Here is a 16,817-nt window from a genome sequence, read left to right as displayed (position 1 = left end):
TTTACTAACCCAATATTGTGTTAGACAAATTTGAGCTACTAACATGAGAACTTATCAATTGACAAGAGGCAAATGAGACCAAAAAAGAGGGAGAAGGAACTAGCATATGATGCTAAACTTAGGCAAGATGTTTGTGATTGGTAGAGCTTGTTCTAAGCTCTTATTGTTTGGCATGGGCATTGTACTGACTTCTTTTTAATATTGGATAAATGAAATTAGTGAATGGGCCCTTGCTTTTGGATTTTATGATATGGCTTCTTGAACTCTTCACTTCTCTCTTGGTTCAATGTTTTTTTTTTTTTTTTTTTTCAGATTGATGGCTAAAGAAGCATGTTCTTACTATTTTTATTTCTTTTTCCATTTGGGTCAATTTTGGGGGATCGGGCTTTACTTTGTCTTTAGCAATCAATGCAGAATGTCAACACTCTTTGCTGTCATTCATCAGCTATAGGATTTATTGATGACTGATACTTAGCTTTCTATTGTATAACTAGTATTTGTTGTTCTTCATTGTGTAACTTAAATCTTTCCTGTTTCCAGAACTTTGACAACATCAATCTTGATGGAGATCACAATGCTGAAAATAAAAAGGATGATACCTTTGATGGTTTAGAAGACCTTAGTCCATATCATCACGTTGATGACTTTTCTTTCATTAACTCTGATGCAAATATATTTCATCCATTTGAACCATTTATGGAGCTGTACGATATTGCTGCTCCATTGACTTCAATTGATGGTCTTGGTCTATCTGGACACAATAATTCAGAGGGATTTGATCATATTATTGCTGCTCAGGGTCCCTGGACTTCAGTATCTGCAGATGATGAAAATTGTCATGGGATGGGGGTGAAAGATCTTGTGACTGCAGTAAATTGTGATAGTGAGGCTGGTCAATCCAATGAAGTATTTTGATTCCTCATATTTTAATCTGGGTGGTAACAATGGTTTAGTTTGTTCTGGCATCATCTCCAATCCTCCTATTTTTGCTCAGCCATTCCATGGTTCAGATGTAACATGCAATGCTGAGGATTTCCCTCAGTTTAAATGGCACCCTCAGTTGGAGGGGTTTGAGGGCTGTGTGGATATGCACCGGGAGGTGAGTACTGGCATTTGCATTCACTATTTTTTTCCTTCCAAATTAAAGGGGAAAAAAAACCACAAAAAGAAAACTGTCTTATTTTGTGTTTTATCCATTTCAACATTACAAGCATTGTCTTATTTTGTGTTTCATCCATTTTGACATTACAGGGTTATGGTGTTGAATGCACAAATCAAGAGATTGTAAGATATGATGTTGTTGCAGCAAATTCTTCTATCAATAATCCTGATCTGGGATGTACATGCTTGTGAAAACCAAGGAAGAGGTAGATCTCAATTCTGGTGACTGATGGTTCCACACTCTTTTGGCTGAACTGCTTTTCTATGCTAATAATCTTTGAAATGGCAGAACATATGGAATATTCTGATTGATGGACATCTTAGTGCATTCTTCATCTATGTTTGTGGTTCTTGTGGTGACCCAAGCAACAAATGCTCGGAGTGTCCGAGCGTTGTTTATTGTGTTGCCATGATGCAGGTTTCTTGAACTCCGTCATTTTTGGAGTCTGGGAGAAACTAAGTCCTTACTATTTATTGTTTATTGTTTGTCGTATTTTGGTTCCAGGGGAAGAGACAATTTTCTGTTGTATGGTTCGATTCTTGGAGTATCCCGCACATCCGAGTTCTGCCGTAGAGCGCCCTGCTCCATGTATTGGAGCGAAGAGATCTGATGGGCATGCTCTCTTTCTTCTCTATGGATACTCCTCCTTCCATATCAAGGCCGAGGTGACTCTTGGAGGAGGGGGACGTGGGTGCACTAACGACGCCTTATCACACGGGTTGGAGGGGTTTCCGTTTGTTACTGATCGCGAGGAGAATGGAAGTGGATCAGGAAAAGGAGCGGCTAACTACGGATGTGGGATCTCGTCAACACTATTCCTGTTGACTCTCCGGTTACCATGCTGTCCTCCTCCCTGGGGGGACGTGTATTATTGGAGACTTACTTCTTGGTTATCGTTTCTTGCTGCGGCGTGGCTGATTGTACATATTTCTGTTTGGTGTGCCTGCATTGAACTATCGGTTTCTTCTATGTTTCTGCTTGTGTTGCATGCGTTTTCCTCGCCCTTTGCAATTCCCAGTATTTCAGCTCCCCATGTCATGCGCAATTTATTAATTACACCAATATCATTAGTTTCTGAAGTCGGGTCATTGTTTAGGTTTCAGTTGATCTCCACCAATTCGAGTGTTTAGAGGTGAATTCCAGCGTAGGAGGAAGATCAGGATGAGAATGTGCAGAGTTCTAAACTATAAACGATCCGAAGACCCTTTCCCCTTGGGAAACTGCCTCAGCTTAAGTAGTAATCTTTATGGTTTGAGGTTCTACTCTCTCGATTTCCCATTGTGTGTAAGTCTAAACTGTGGCCCCCATTTGCTTAAAATTTGACGTTGATTCTTGATTATGATCTTACCATGAACGGATCACTACGCAAATTTGGCAAAAGGCTAGTGTGAAATAGTGCTTTATTGTATATTAATAAGATTTGAGACGAATCTTCTTATATGGGTCCATGTTGTTTGTAAGTACTAATGGTTAATTAGAGTGGACCTGTCTTAGCAACTGTTTTTCGCTTATTAGTTGCCCAGAAACTGAGTACAAATGGTGCTGTGCCGACCTGTCCTGCCCCACCTATCAGCTTGATTATTGTACTGATTGGAGTGCGATGGCGCATTGGGTAAGGAGGGATAGATAGAATGTCCAATTTGAAAACCGTGATCTTCAGATGACTGGCCACTTGTGTAAGCTATACTAATAAGCCCCACAAACAACCATTATCCGACGAAAATACCGCAGTAACATGTTAGTGCGGTCTATCGGATTTCATTGACGGGGACTTAGATTTGGGCGAGCAACCGACACAGCTCTCAAAAAGGGGGGAAAGAAATGGCGGCTCGCTAGATAAGTTATGATTCTTGCTTGTGAATCGAATTGGATTGTGCTAAAGGATCACGGGTCTGCGTGCACGGATCACTATGCAAATTTGGCAAAAGGCTAGGTGTGAGATGGTACAAATGAGTGTATGCTTTTATTGTATGTGCATAATATTTATGTGCATGAGATTGATGCAAAATTTCCTTCTCCGTATGGGTCGATGTTGTTTGTAAGTACTGTATGCTTAATTAGACTGGACCTGTCTTAGCAGCTGTTTTTTGCCCGTAACTCTTCCTCAGCTGGTCAAAATAGCAGGGCAAGTCAAAATATTAATTAGTAGCATAGCAAAAATGCGTTCCTCGTCATTAATATGTTTGCTTGCGGTAATTGTGGCCATTGCATCGAAGATGCACTATCTGACATCTGAGAAATTTTAATTAGCTAGTTATAAATAGTCCCACCCTAGGACCATGGAACAGGACCTGTCTTAGCAGCTGTTTTTAAAGAACCAATTTTTATAGATACGAAAAGAGTAGCCAAAACCAGCCAAGGCGAGTCGCCGGACATTTTAACCTCTTTAGAGCCATGCCCACCCCGCCTCGCCCTTCCCCTGCTTTCCCCTGCCCTCAGCCTGATTGTACTAATCGGAGTGCGATGGAGTTGGGTACTGGTAGATCTGAAATCACTCTCGAAACCGCAACAAATGCGTGAGGAGGGATCGATAAAATTTGAAAACCGTAATCTTTAGATGACTGGCCACTTGTGTAAAGCTATACTGATAAGCTTCACAGACAACAGTTATTCGACGTGAATACCGCAGTAATATGTTTTTGCGGTCTGCTAGCCATATTTGCGATCTCATCTAGGGCGACTTAGATTTGCGTGAACAACCGACGCGCTCTAGAAAAGAGGGACTGTAATTTACGCTGATGATCTGAATCGAGTTTATAAGGGACTGTAATTTACCATTCTCTATTTACAGGAGGGATCAAGAGCATACAATCGAAAACGTACTGTGAAGTCGACGTATACAATGCGGATAGCTAGACCCGTCTTAGAAAGGAGCGGATAGGACATCCCGGGGTTCGGGCCATTGGAACTTACTTGCTCCGTGCCCGAAATACTTGTCCTTCGGATCCTTCACCGCATCCGCATTAACCGCTGTCCTCGCGCACGCCACTGGCTTCAATCCCTGCACACGGGCAGACAGACAGATTGATAGACTGAAGTTTCTTGCAACCGGACGAGCGATATTCGCATATATGATTCCGGCCCATGTAGCCATATTCTTCAACCAAGAAGTTACTTAAAAGCTACAAACTTCACTCATTCTATGGATCACAAAAACAAACCCATCTGTAAATTTCTCTTGCAAAATGCATTCTCCATGTCCGCCATCTCCGCTGTCGGAACTAATTCAACGATCATCATCGAACCCAGAATGCGAAAAGGCAGGTAGAGAGAGAGAGAGAGAGAGAGAGAGAGAGAGAGAGAGCGTACCGCAGTGAAGATGGTCAAGGCTTCACCTGTGCTCCTGGAGTTCACCACGTACTTCGCAGCTTCCTGGAACAGCACCATCCATCCATCCATCCATCCATCCATCCATCAGAGAACCATCCCACAACGTTCGATCAATATAAGAAAAGATGAAACTTTACCCTCGCGAACTGAATCTGATCGACGCGCAGGGTCCTGGGCTCGCTTTCTATGGACGATTTCCGGTCGATCCTCGCCGCCGCCACCACCACCACTGCCGGCTCCATCGCATCCATCGTCTCGTCTCGTCTCGTCTCGTCTCGTTGCCACCGTTCACAAGCTACCGGACGTTCCTCTCCCTATATATATACACGGACAGAGGACCACATGCAGACTCATGCAGTGCGCGACGAGAAGAGCGAGATGATTAGGCCACGGAAGCGGGCGGACGTGGAGAACGACCCGGCGGACAGCGAGGAGGACGGCCGGGGGCACGTGGCGGGCGGCGGCGTCGTCCTGCGGCGTCTAAGGAAACCTTCGCGAGCTTCGGGTCCCGAGGGGATCGTCGGCTTCCCCGACATGGGAGATCCTGTCGGCGCCGACGCCCGTTATAATCGCGCCACGTTCTCACCTCGAGCGACGAAGTAGGGGAAGGCTCGTGGGCCCGCGATCTTGCCCGTACACGTGTAGGCGTCCGGAAGGGGCTCGTGACGGTCGGGTCAAGAGCGCCTGTCGTGCTGCGTCAGGGTGGACGCGTGGCGCGATCCCAACAGATTTCGACCGTTGTCTCTCGCTTCTCAGGGCTTCTTTCGATTACAACGCGCGCGAAGGATGATTTGCGAACTGGAAAACTTCATCATCTCCAGTGAGCTCGCTCCTGAATTGAGCTTTAAGAGATTGTGACGAGAATTTATTTGGCTAGTAGTGCTTTAATTGGTCTCTTTTTGCTCGATAGACACATGTCGTGAGGCCCAATTATTTTTGAGATTTCCCTCGGCATATCATCAGTTTTTGTATCATAAACCTAACTTTATCTACTGTTAAGAATCGAGGCGAATCAACACATTCTTTTATTTCCAATTTAATTATTTGGCAAGTGGAATCAGATCCAGAATATTTAAGACAAAAAATGAGCTCACATGAATTATAAACACTATTATAATACGTCAACGTGTAACAAAAACTTGATCCGACCCGATATTTTCAGGTTAGGCCTCATTCTCGTTTGAATAATAGTTAAAAAGACTGGGTATTGTTATGGTTTATTTTTTTTATTTAAGAACCCGAACTGAAGCACAATGATTGCTAAAAACTGCAAATTTTTTAATAACACGTTAACATTGGGGGTGCCAAAAAAACTAGGTCTGATATGAGAAAAGACCTCATTCTTGTTCAAATAATTAGTTAAAAAGACGGGATATTGTTGTGCTTCGATTTAGATTGAAAATTTGGACCGAACTGATACACAATAAACCCTACCCAGATCGTGAACTCTCCAAATTTCCATCGTTTCTATCCAATTTCCGGAACAGCCATCACCGTGCCTCCGTCCACCCTGGTCAACCACCCTTCAACTCCATACGAGCGCCCTCCTCGTCGCAACCGAGAACGGGTTCGCTTCATCCCTCGATTCCGTCCTCCTCGACTGCACTTCAATCTCCTTGATCGCCGTGACATAGCTGCCAATCATCCTTATTTGAAAACATGGAGTAAGTGACCTCCTTTAATCACGAGATTTGCGGCACTCCCGATCTCGAGTTAAGTGACCTCCTTCTCTGGTTTTGCTTCCTGATCTTCCAATGTTGCCGCTGGTTGAGCAACTTACTCCATACCCAAAATGGGCTCTTCAATGCCTGACAAGGGAGAACTGATAATTGGTCTAAGTTCAATATTGTCTTCTCCTTTTCAGTTTGGATTGCGAAGGTAAGTTATCAAGCAGCAATTTAGGATTCACTTGAGGTTTAGGAACATCCTTGTTTGAAAACATGGAGTTTTCCACATGAGATTTTTACCTGAAGCCTGCCTGAAGGTTGTCTTGTATTCTCTGGAAGTTGATGAGGTCAGAAGAAAGATTATGAACATAAACCGAATTTGTAGTCAAATGGGGTTCAATCATCGTTTGCTCATCTGACATGTGCTCGGCATGGATTTTTATCCAGTCCATTGAAGCACAATATCGGGCCAATTAAAAAGAATGAAGCATGAGAGCTCGATCCAAACCAATCCGACTCAAACAGTGTTTTTGGTTCTTGTTTAACATGCGTTGAGTCATAGCAAACACATATTTCTCTTGTTTAGAGAAATATAGAATTGTGAAATCTCAATATATTTCGATTTTTCTTAATGAAAAATATGTTAGCCTATATGAGATAACTATCTAAACTAATGAAGAATATTCTAGATATATGTATCATCATAAGATGGATGGAAAATCAAAGGAATAGCCTAAATAACTAAATATTTCTAATATCCCCCCAAACTCAAGTTGCATGAAAGATGTCAATTGAGTTTGAATACAAGTCCAAGGAGTATTGTGAACACTTGAAATGCCATGAAATGAGTGAGTTACAGAGCCGATATGGAGAAAATAACACCAAAATTAATCTTAGCGTACCAAAAAAAACATTAGGAACCAATTCGAAAATACCAAGAACTAGTTGGAATAAGGTTGAACCGGTCGAATATAGTCGCAGAAGCGGGTTTGCCTAAACCGGTCAACGTCGGTCAACAATGATGTTAGTGAAGATGCAAGTTGCTGAATTCTCGCGCGTGTTGCACATGGGTTGATGATGTTATCTTGTGCGTGCAAAGCATCTGGCTCGTTGGAGGCGCGTTGATGTTAGATGCAGAGAACTCAGGTGGCACGTGACGGCAAGTGGTAGGTCGAACGGAGGCTCGGTCGCCACGAGCTAACTCGGTGGAGGATTTGGAACTGATGGTTGTGTTGGGTTTTGGAAAGAAGCAATGGAAGGTGTTGAAATCAGCTTCCAAAGGGTCAAGCTCGGTGGTTGTCGGAGGTGGTGGCGTGTGGTGGGCGTGCGGTTTATACCGGTGTTCGTTCACAACCAAATTCAAGATTCGAGCGGTCTGGTGGTGGTGTCGGGTCTTCGATATGAGCAGCGAAAGGTTGTGAATCAAAGAAAAACAGCAGGCGGTCAATACTACTAGTTTTTCTCACTAAAAAAATAACGACACAAGGAAGAATGACACGGTGGGACTTGAGTATGCATTGGGGTGGATATCATGGTAAGAATAAAGTGAAAAACAGTATTGTGGAATTTTGATATATTAGATGTGTACATTGAAGAGTACATTAGCTTATTTATAAAATTTTATGAAATACAAGATCAAATGGAAATATGAAGAATTTTTTAGATATATTCATCACCATTGAGATAAGTAAAATGAGCATCATGAAAACGCGACTTGACTTGGCCCGATCTTAACTTGTCGACGCCCTTGATTAATGTAATTGCTAGCCTCAATTTTAAAGGGAGTGATAGTAATTGCTAATATCACTGTTTTTATAATACCGTACATCAGGAATGAAAAGAGTGGCATTGCAACAAGAATTACTAATTATATTTTAACATGGGGCTAGTGCTGGAATCACCAAAGATGATCCTATTTGGGGGCAAGATATACCCTATGTAGCACGGATACTCTCCGGAAACCTTCGTGTCGTGTCTGACACTCTGACACGTGTCCGACATGCTCCGACACGTCCCGACACGCGGTCAACGAGTGTCGAAAAATCCTACACGTGGTCAACTCTCTTCGACACGCTCCGACACGCGAGTCCAGAATTCCGACACGCGATTCCGACACGCACGGCGTCAATTTTAAAAATTTATAATACTTAAAGGGTCAAAATATAAATATACACAAAAGAAGTAATAAAAGAAGTAATAAAATTGTTATAAATATACACGCATGGGGTCAATTTCTTTTTCAGTTTTTTTTTTAGAATTGTTTTATTTTTTTAAAAAGTCTTTTACTATGAAAGAAATAATAAAAATGCTATATATGATAAATAAATAAAATTAAAAATATCATTTCAGCATTTTTCTTTAAAAAATTATTTTTCCTCTAAGTTTTGTGTATTATTGTAACAAATTAAAATAATGAATGATATTATTTAATATTTTTCGTGTAAATTAATTCTAGGCTATTTTTATTATTATTTATTTATGTATTTATATATAAAAATATATTTAATATATAACGTGTCGACATTCTCTATTTTTAAAAAATGACGTGTCGGCCTGTCGTGTCGTATCGTGTCGCGTGTCGCGTGTCGGTGCTACATAGGATATACCGTGGTGAGTTGACTTTGTGGGAAATGATTTGATTGTTGATTGGTTGGACTTGGCTCAAAAGTGCTTGGAAAACTAAACTACAGCAACAATGATCAAAAGTTAACACCGTCAAGAAAGTTAACGGAAATTACCGACGTGGCGTGACATCATATTTTAAATGATTTTATTTTTATTTTTCAAATGGCTTTTTAAAATTATTTTTTTATTCAAAATATTTAAAAATTAGATTAAAAATTGAAAAGGAAAATCTAAATTCATTTAAAAAGGAAAATCTAAATTTATTTTAAAAAAAAACTGTTCAAAAAAAAAAAAAAGAAGGCACCGGTGGACTTCCGCCGCCCATCGCCGAAGGGGCCGGCGACGGTCGCCGGCCCTGGGCGGGGTGGCCGGCCCTCGCCCGGGCGAGGCCTCGTCGGCCCTCACGGGGGCCGGCGGCCGCCTTGGGCGAGGCCTCGTCGGCCTCGCTCGGGGCCGACGAGCCTCGCCCGGGCGGGCGACGGTCGCCGTCCCTCGCCCGGGGCCGAGCGACCGTCGCCCGCCCGGGCGAGGCCTCCTCGGCCCCAAGCGAGGGCCGACGAGGCCTCGCCCGGGAGGGCGACGGTCGCCATCCCTCGCCCGGCCGAGCAACCGTCGCCCGCCCGGGCAAGGCCTCGTTGGCCCTTGCTTGGGGCCGGCGAGGCTCGCCGATCCGGGCGAGGCTTGCCCGGGGCGGGCGACGGTCGCCGGCCCTTGCTCAGGGCCGGCGAGGGCCGACCACCCCGCCCGGGGCCGACGACCGTCGCTCGGCCCCTCCGGCGATGGGCGTGGGTGGCGGCGGCGGTGAGGGAGAAGAGGGTTGATTTTTTTAAAACAATTTTAAAAATAACTTTTATAACTTTTATTTTTAATTTTTGGTGAAAATAAGATAAAATGAATAAATCTAAGTTTTTAGTTTTTAATTTTTTTAAATGAATAAAAATCATTAAAAAAATACACGTGGAAAAATAAAAAATAATTTAAAATGACGTCAGCATTTTTAACGGAAAAAGGCTAACGGTGTTATCTTTATGACTCAATTGTACTAACTTGACAAGTTTTAGGACTTGATTGAACTTTTGTAAGTTTTAGGACTCAATTGCACTTTCTGGACAAGTTTTAGGACTTCTGCTAAACATATCTTTTTTTTTTTTTTTTTCTTTTTTTGGAGCTAAGGCTTAGAAAGAGAGATTCTTCCTCTAATTACACCACTTTGACTGTAATAACGACCTCGGATAAGCCGCCACATCATCATTATCCTTGCACTGCGAAACCCACTTCCTTAGTCATTTGGGATGTCAGCGCCGAACCACCAAACGTACTCAAACTCAAATTTCGTGCATTTTTCCTGGTGAAAAAAATAACTGTTATTTTTCCAATTTGAGTTGTTTCAATTCGATTTGGTTCGACTAATTGAATAAAACCAAAATTCTCAATAAAAACTTAATGCCAACTTAGAATCTCTCTTTTTCTCACCTCTTATTTAGTTTGATTCCATTAAGTAAAGCAAAAAAAAAGGAAAACTGAAAAATCAAACTGAAATAAATTAGGTTTTGATTCGATTTATATTCTGTCCAAGTTGCGATTTAGTCTAATTTAGTTGTTCATATTCTATTTAAGTCACTCAGTCTACTTTTGCTTGTTAGTTGCCTAAAAACTAATGGTGCGTTTGATACAGATTTCTGAAGGCGTTTTCGGCCTCAACAGCTCCTTTGGAAAATGCGAATGTGTTTGGTAAGTTTTCTTAAGGGGCTTTTGACTAAATGCTGAAACTAGTTTTTTCTTCCAAAACTAACCTTATTGATTCTTCAAATTTTCGATTTTGTCCTTTGTTATATATATATAATTAAAAAATGACCCAAACCCTTCGTCAATTTGGCAAAGGGCTACGGCCACTTGCAAGCTAAATTTGGCGCTAGTGGTCGTCGATAGAGATTGCCCAACTTCAAGCGACCTTTGATAAGGATTGTGTGACCCAGGCAAGGGTCACCGGAGGTCGCATGACCTTGGGCAACCATTAGCGAGTGTCACTCGACCTAGGTGATGCGCAACCCAGGCAATTGCCGCTTAGGTCTCGCAACCTCAAGTGGCAATTGCCTTGGGTCCTGCGACTTCCAACGACCCTCACTTGAAATCGTGAGACCCAGGCACCTAAGGTCACTTGAGGCCGTGTGACCTCAGGCGGCTCTCACATGGGTTGCTTGACCCTCGTCGAAGGTCGCCAGACCTAAGTATGAGTAGAAAAAAGAGGCATAAAAGGATCAGTTCGCCAACCCATTAGAGGCCACTTTAGAACCGGACTTGTCGGGCAAAAGCTTGGTAGTCAAAACCAGCCACGAGGTGTGTCGTCCGACACTCCTTGAGCAAGTCCCCCGTGCTGATCAGCATGGGGCTCTCTTAAGTCGTCACCGCGCTGCGCCTTAGCTTGATCGTACTAATCGGAGTGTGATAGAATTGTGTACCTAGATAGATAAGAAATCAGTCTTGAAACGACATCTACTGTGTACAGAGGGGTGGATAGATGGTCCAACCTGAATACCGTAACCTTTAGATAACTGGCCACTTGTTAAGCTACTTAGAACTTAGAAGCTCCATAAACAACCATTATACGATAGAGCTGCGATGCGGGGAACTACTCAGCTTGCACTCTCCGTGCAACGATAACAAAGACTCCGCAAGTACCGTAGTGGCACAGTTGTTATTGCCGGCTACAAGCTGTTCAATCCGTGAACCTAGTGTTGCGGAGAGACCATATGCGATTTATCATTGCTCTCCGATCGCTCAAACTATTTAAAACAAACCACTGGTGCGATTTCATCAACAGCGACTTAGATTTGCGCAAGCGACCGACCCCAGAATGGGGAAGAAGAAAAGGCAGCTCACTAGATGAATAATACCTGTTGATCTGAATCAAGCTTATAAGGAACTGCAATTTACAAGTTTCTATATACAAGAAGGGTACAATGTGGATAGCTAGACCCCTTAGAAGGGAGCGGATAGAGCATTCCTGTGCTCAGGCCACTGCAACTTGCTCTCTCCATGCCCGAAATACTCCTCGTTCGGATCCATCACCGTGTCGGCATTTGCTGCCATCCCCGCGCACGTCACCGGCTTCAATCCCTGCACATGGGCAGACGCATCGATAGGGGACTGAAGTTTCATGCATCGGGACGATTTTTACGACAATATACGCATATATTTTTCCGGCCCATGTAGCCATATTCTTCAACCAAGATGTTGGTTCCTTAGAAGCTGCAAACTTTTCTCATGCCTTGGGTCACAAGAACTAACCCATCTGCAAATTTCTCTAGCAAATGCATTCCCTATTTTCACCGTCTCGGCTGTCGAACTAATTCACCGATCATCATCGGACCCAGAAGGCGAAGAGGCGGGTATAGAGAGAGAGAGAGAGAGAGAGAGAGAGAGAGAGAGAGAGAGAGAGAGAGAGAGAGAGTACGGTACCGCAGTGAAGATGGTCAAGGCTTCATCTGTGCTCCTGGTGTTCACCACGTACTCTGCAGCTTCCTGGAACACTACCATCCATCCATCAGAGAACCAAACCACAACGTTCGATCGATATAAGAACAGACGAAACTTTACCCTCGCGAATTGGATCTGATCGACGCCCAGCGTCCTGGGCTCGCTTTCTATGGACGATTTCCGGTCGATCCTCGCCACCGCCGCCGCTGATTCCATCGCATCCATCCGTCGCGTCTCGTCTCGTCGCACGTTCCTCTCCCTTTATAGACACACGCACAGAGGACCACATGCAGGCTCATGCGGAGCGCGACCCCCGGAAGCGGGAGGACGTGGAGGAGCGGGAGCAGAGGGGGCGCGCACCACCTGGCGGGCAGCGAGGAGGACGGCCGGGGGCACGTGGCGGGCGGCAGCGGCGTTCTCCGCCGTTTAAGGAAACCTTCCCGAGCTTCGGGTTCCGAGGTGATCGTCGGCTTCCCCAAAAAAGAAAATCCCGTCGGCGCCGACGCCAGTTGAAATCGCGCCACGATCTCGTATCGAGAAACGGAGGGACTCGTGGGCCTCTACCTCGCGGGAGGAACGGAGATCGTGGCCGTACACGTGTAGGCTTCCTAAGGGGGCTCGTGGCCGGCGCCGGGGCCCACCTCGGAATCCCAACGGATGGTGATGGGTCACGTGCGCTGTCCTGCCGGGTCAGGGTGGACACGTGGCGATATCCCATCGGCTTTCGACTGTTGTTTCTTACTTCGTAGGGATATTTCGGTTGCAACGCAGAGGATGATTTTGCGAACTGGAAAACTTCACCATCTAAGGTGAGCTCGCTCCTGAATTGAGCTTTAAGAGATTGTGATAGGAATTTATTTGGCTAATAGTGCTTTAATTCGTCTCTTTTTGCTTGATAAACACATCTCGTGAACCTTGATTATTGTAAGGATTTCGCTCAGCATATCATTAATTTTCATACCATAAGCCTGACTTTATATATCGACAAAAATCGAGACAAATTAACGCATTTTTATCATAATTAATGTAGAATCAGAACCAGGACATTTTAGATAAAAAATGAGCCGGCATGAATTATAATAACACGTCAATATTGCGGTGTAACAAAAACTTTGTCCGACCCAATAAGCCGGCATGAATTATAAAGACTATTATAACACATCAATATTGCGGTGTAACTTTGTCCGACCAAATTTTTTTAGTTTGGGCCTTATTCTTGTTTGAATAATTGTTAAAAAGACTGGGTATTGATATGGTTCGGTTTGGATCAAAAACCCAAAACGAAACACAATGAATTCTAAAAACTGCAAATTTTCATATAACACAATAATGTCGGGGTGTCAAAAAAAACTTAAAAGGATCTGAAAAAAGACCTCGTTCTTGTTCAAATAATAGTTAAAAAGGAGTATCGTTATGGTTTGATTCGGATTAAAAACCCGATCCGAACCGAACACAATAAACCCCTGCCCAGATTGTGAACTCTCCAAATTAACATCGTCTCCATCCAGTTTCCACAACAGGCCCATCCGTGTCTCTTTCTTCCACCCTAATCAACGACCCTCCAGCTCCGTAGGGGCACCCTCCTCGCCGCGACCAAAAACGCCTTCGCTTCAACTCCTCCACTCCGTCCTCCTTGACCGCGCTTCGATCTCCTTGATCGCCGTGACGTCATGACCAATTATCACAAGACTTGCGCCACTTCCGATCTCAAGTTGGCAACCTCCTTCTCTGGTTTTGCTTCCTGATCTGATAAATGGGCTCTTCATGTTGCCACTAGTTTATCGACTTACTCCATGCCCAAAATGGGCTCTTCATCGCTTCACTTGGGAGATCTGATAAATGGTCTAAGTTCCCTAGTCTTATCCCCAGTGTTTGGATTGTGAAGATATGTTATCAAGAAGCAACTTGGGATTCGCTTGAAGTTGTTTGAAAACATGAGATTTTTATGTGAAGCAAGCCTGAAGGTTGTTTTATAATTTCTGGAAGTTGATGAGGTTGGAAGAAAGGTTAAGAACATAAACCAAATTTGTAGTTAAATGGGGCTCAATGATCTTTTCCTTATTTGTGACTTATGCTATGGCATGGATTTTTTATCCAGTTCAATGAAGCACAATATAAAAAAAGAACAAGAACACAAGAACTCAATCCAAACTGATTGAGTTCTAGTGATCCAAAGTATGAGAAATTTACTAATATTGCAACTAAGAATATGAAAATTCTTTGTTTTTGTGCTCTACTTTAGCTTGCTGGAAAATGTCACACTAAATGCGTAAAATTTGGTGGGACTAGTTCTATGGACCCACTTGGGAACTCGAACGGGCTGGCAGTCTTGTTCTATGGTGGATCATTGGAACCAACGGGTAATTCTTGGTTCCAATTTTATGGAACCGATCCTTAGTGGGTGGTTCGCGATTCTAAGGTGAGAACCACCTTCTTGAACCATGCTCACCCTTAACATCGTTAACTACCGGTGGAATGGAGTTAATTGGGCTCTTCCTCAAACACTTGGCTGAACACTACTGCGCATTAGCAACGGTTTCAGGTATGCATCGGGGGTGTTGTTTGGGTGTGCTTCGAGGTGGATCTAAGGGTGCACCAAGTAGTGTGATGTGCATCCAATGCACTCAAGATTTCCTTAGATCGGTGGCTCTGATACCAAGTTGAGAATAAAGTGGACAATATAATTATGGAATTTAAATGTATTGGATGTATATAATAAAGAGTGTATGAACCAATTTATAAGTCTTATGAGGTGCATGATATGGAATTTTTCCAGACATAAGCATCATCATTAGAAATAAGTAAAATCAAGGAAAATATCCCATCTATCTAAACATCTGTAATGCCGGACATCATGAAAACACGACCCGACTCGAACGGATGATGCCCTTAGTTTATGTTATTCTTGGCCTTAGTTTTGAGGGGAGTGATATTAATTGCTAGTATCACTGTTTTTTTATATTACCGTACACAAAAATGGCAAGAATTGCATTGCAACAAGAATTATTAATTATATTCAATATTGTGCTATATAGTGTTAGGATCAACAAAAGAAAGGTGGTCTCTATTTAATTAGATGGTTGATTCTATTCAGGGCCAAACATTCCAAGGTGGGTTTGATTCTTAGTTAGGAAAATGATTGAGTATTGATGATGGGTTTGACTTGGCTCCAAAGTGAAACTAAACCGCAGCAACATACACCAGAAAGAGCTGCGATTTAGAGAGAGAGAGAGAGAGAGGGAGGGAGAGTACACTAGACGTAGTATAAATTGGAGGATTAGGATCATCATGTTCTCGAAGAAACCAACTCAAGCACACTCATCTTCGTCTATTATCTAAATTTCCAAATCTTTATCGGGTGATATTCATTATTCGTGATTTATGACTGAACATATCTATTTTAAATCTACTTTACTTGCTATTATATACAAATATTATTTCAAGACTTTATTTCGTTCATCGTTAGTGAAATATACTATTTTTCTCCCTTAATTTTAGGGGAAATTTGGGGCCCTAGGCCCCTCCACCTCCCTAGGTCAGTCCCTAGATATTTTTGGCGACCATATTTATTAAGTAGGAGGAGGCCGATGCGTTTGGAAATGTAGGTATAATAATACGCCACTATATCGAACAGATAAGTACTATTAAATGCTTAATCGAATTAAATTAAGCAGGGCCGGGCCATACGTAAGTCGACTTGCCATTGGGATTGCAAATTCAGTTTAATGGATTTGGCTTCAGCGTCAGTTGGCGCTTCTGTTATTATCTTGTTAACGAAGGCCGCCCTTTGTCATTGGGCTTGGAAATTCTAATCAGTGGACTTGGCTTCAACTCAAACAAGAGCACGAAAGATCGCTAAAACAGATACATCCGAGCGGGAGTGATATGATTCGTACCAAGGAAAAAGAACTAAAACTGCTGTTGAAATTCTGAGGCACGGATCTTGATTACAATCCTGTAATCCGACCAAGAAGTCGGCTTCGTCGGCCAAGTGCAATTTTTACCGATGCAGAAAGTATGAGGCATGGACACTTTAATCGAACAGTTGACGTTCAAAATCACTTTAATCCAATGGTCGACAAGGCACTCGGGAAATGTTCCAAATGCACTGAGAGAGAGAGCACAGTCGAGCAGAGCAATCGAGAGGGAGTGACGAGAAGTTGTGATCGAGGACTAGTAATGAGGGAGTGAGCAGTCGTGAGCGTTAGGGTTTTGTTTTATAAAATGGCAAACTTGGACTTCTAATAAGTTTTTGAGGGTAAAAAATATTGACCAAATTTCATTAATTCATGATTTCAGCATTCTGAAAATGTTGAAAGCTCAATGTAGGTCATCATCTGTCTTGAGCTTTTAGCTTTGCTAAGTTTAGTATTTGGCTAAATGCTGATTCAAAAACTGAACCAAAGGCCTCATTATTTCGCTGAACCAAATGCAATAGAAGTACCTCTCGCCCAACAGGGCTTTGACTTGTAGGGCAGAGGAGGTGCACTCCCATTTTGCAAACCCAGCTACCAGCAACCCACTCGAGTAGACCCTTCCGAAGCGCCCTCCAGCCA

General features: G+C 43.1%; 2 protein-coding genes and 1 long non-coding RNA gene across 3 annotated transcripts; 1 reads left to right on the top strand and 2 right to left on the bottom strand.

Moving 5' to 3' along the window:
* The first annotated feature begins 386 nt into the window (after window positions 1–386).
* On the top strand, window positions 387–2,659 carry LOC120288202. The gene is made up of 2 exons (XR_005546512.1): window positions 387–1,099; window positions 1,252–2,659. It is a non-coding gene; the product is annotated as an uncharacterized LOC120288202 (long non-coding RNA).
* Window positions 2,660–3,901: 1,242 nt separating this feature from the next.
* On the bottom strand, window positions 3,902–5,036 carry LOC104431674. Its single transcript, XM_010044268.3, has 3 exons — window positions 4,630–5,036; window positions 4,472–4,534; window positions 3,902–4,163 (listed from the first exon to the last, which is right to left on the bottom strand). Exons 1-3 carry the CDS (start codon window positions 4,741–4,743, stop codon window positions 4,026–4,028), a joined length of 315 nt encoding a protein of 104 aa, XP_010042570.2. The 5' UTR covers window positions 4,744–5,036; the 3' UTR covers window positions 3,902–4,025.
* A 6,621-nt stretch (window positions 5,037–11,657) lies between these two features.
* On the bottom strand, window positions 11,658–12,725 carry LOC120285994. Its single transcript, XM_010029364.2, has 3 exons — window positions 12,382–12,725; window positions 12,244–12,306; window positions 11,658–11,901 (listed from the first exon to the last, which is right to left on the bottom strand). The coding sequence occupies exons 1-3, from the start codon at window positions 12,484–12,486 to the stop codon at window positions 11,764–11,766; spliced, it is 306 nt and encodes a 101-aa protein (XP_010027666.1). The 5' UTR covers window positions 12,487–12,725; the 3' UTR covers window positions 11,658–11,763.
* Between the last annotated feature and the right edge of the window lie 4,092 nt (window positions 12,726–16,817).

The sequence above is a fragment of the Eucalyptus grandis genome, chromosome 9 (assembly GCF_016545825.1).
Source record: "Eucalyptus grandis isolate ANBG69807.140 chromosome 9, ASM1654582v1, whole genome shotgun sequence".
NCBI classification, from domain to species: Eukaryota; Viridiplantae; Streptophyta; class Magnoliopsida; order Myrtales; family Myrtaceae; genus Eucalyptus; species Eucalyptus grandis.
Note: the sequence above shows the minus strand (reverse complement) of the source record. Positions and strands in the feature narration are given on the sequence as shown.

Excerpts from the sequence above, each read along its gene's own strand:
- LOC104431674 (XM_010044268.3), bottom strand. The coding sequence starts at position 4,743 with ATGGATGCGATGGAGCCGGCAGTGGTGGTGGTGGCGGCGGCGAGGATC. Across the intron at positions 4,535-4,629 it reads ATCAGATTCAGTTCGCGAGG|GAAGCTGCGAAGTACGTGGT; the intron begins GTAAAGTTTCAT and ends GTGCTGTTCCAG. Across the intron at positions 4,164-4,471 it reads CCTTGACCATCTTCACTGCG|GGATTGAAGCCAGTGGCGTG; the intron begins GTACGCTCTCTC and ends GCCCGTGTGCAG.
- LOC120285994 (XM_010029364.2), bottom strand. The coding sequence starts at position 12,486 with ATGGATGCGATGGAATCAGCGGCGGCGGTGGCGAGGATCGACCGGAAA. Across the intron at positions 12,307-12,381 it reads ATCAGATCCAATTCGCGAGG|GAAGCTGCAGAGTACGTGGT; the intron begins GTAAAGTTTCGT and ends GTAGTGTTCCAG. Across the intron at positions 11,902-12,243 it reads CCTTGACCATCTTCACTGCG|GGATTGAAGCCGGTGACGTG; the intron begins GTACCGTACTCT and ends GCCCATGTGCAG.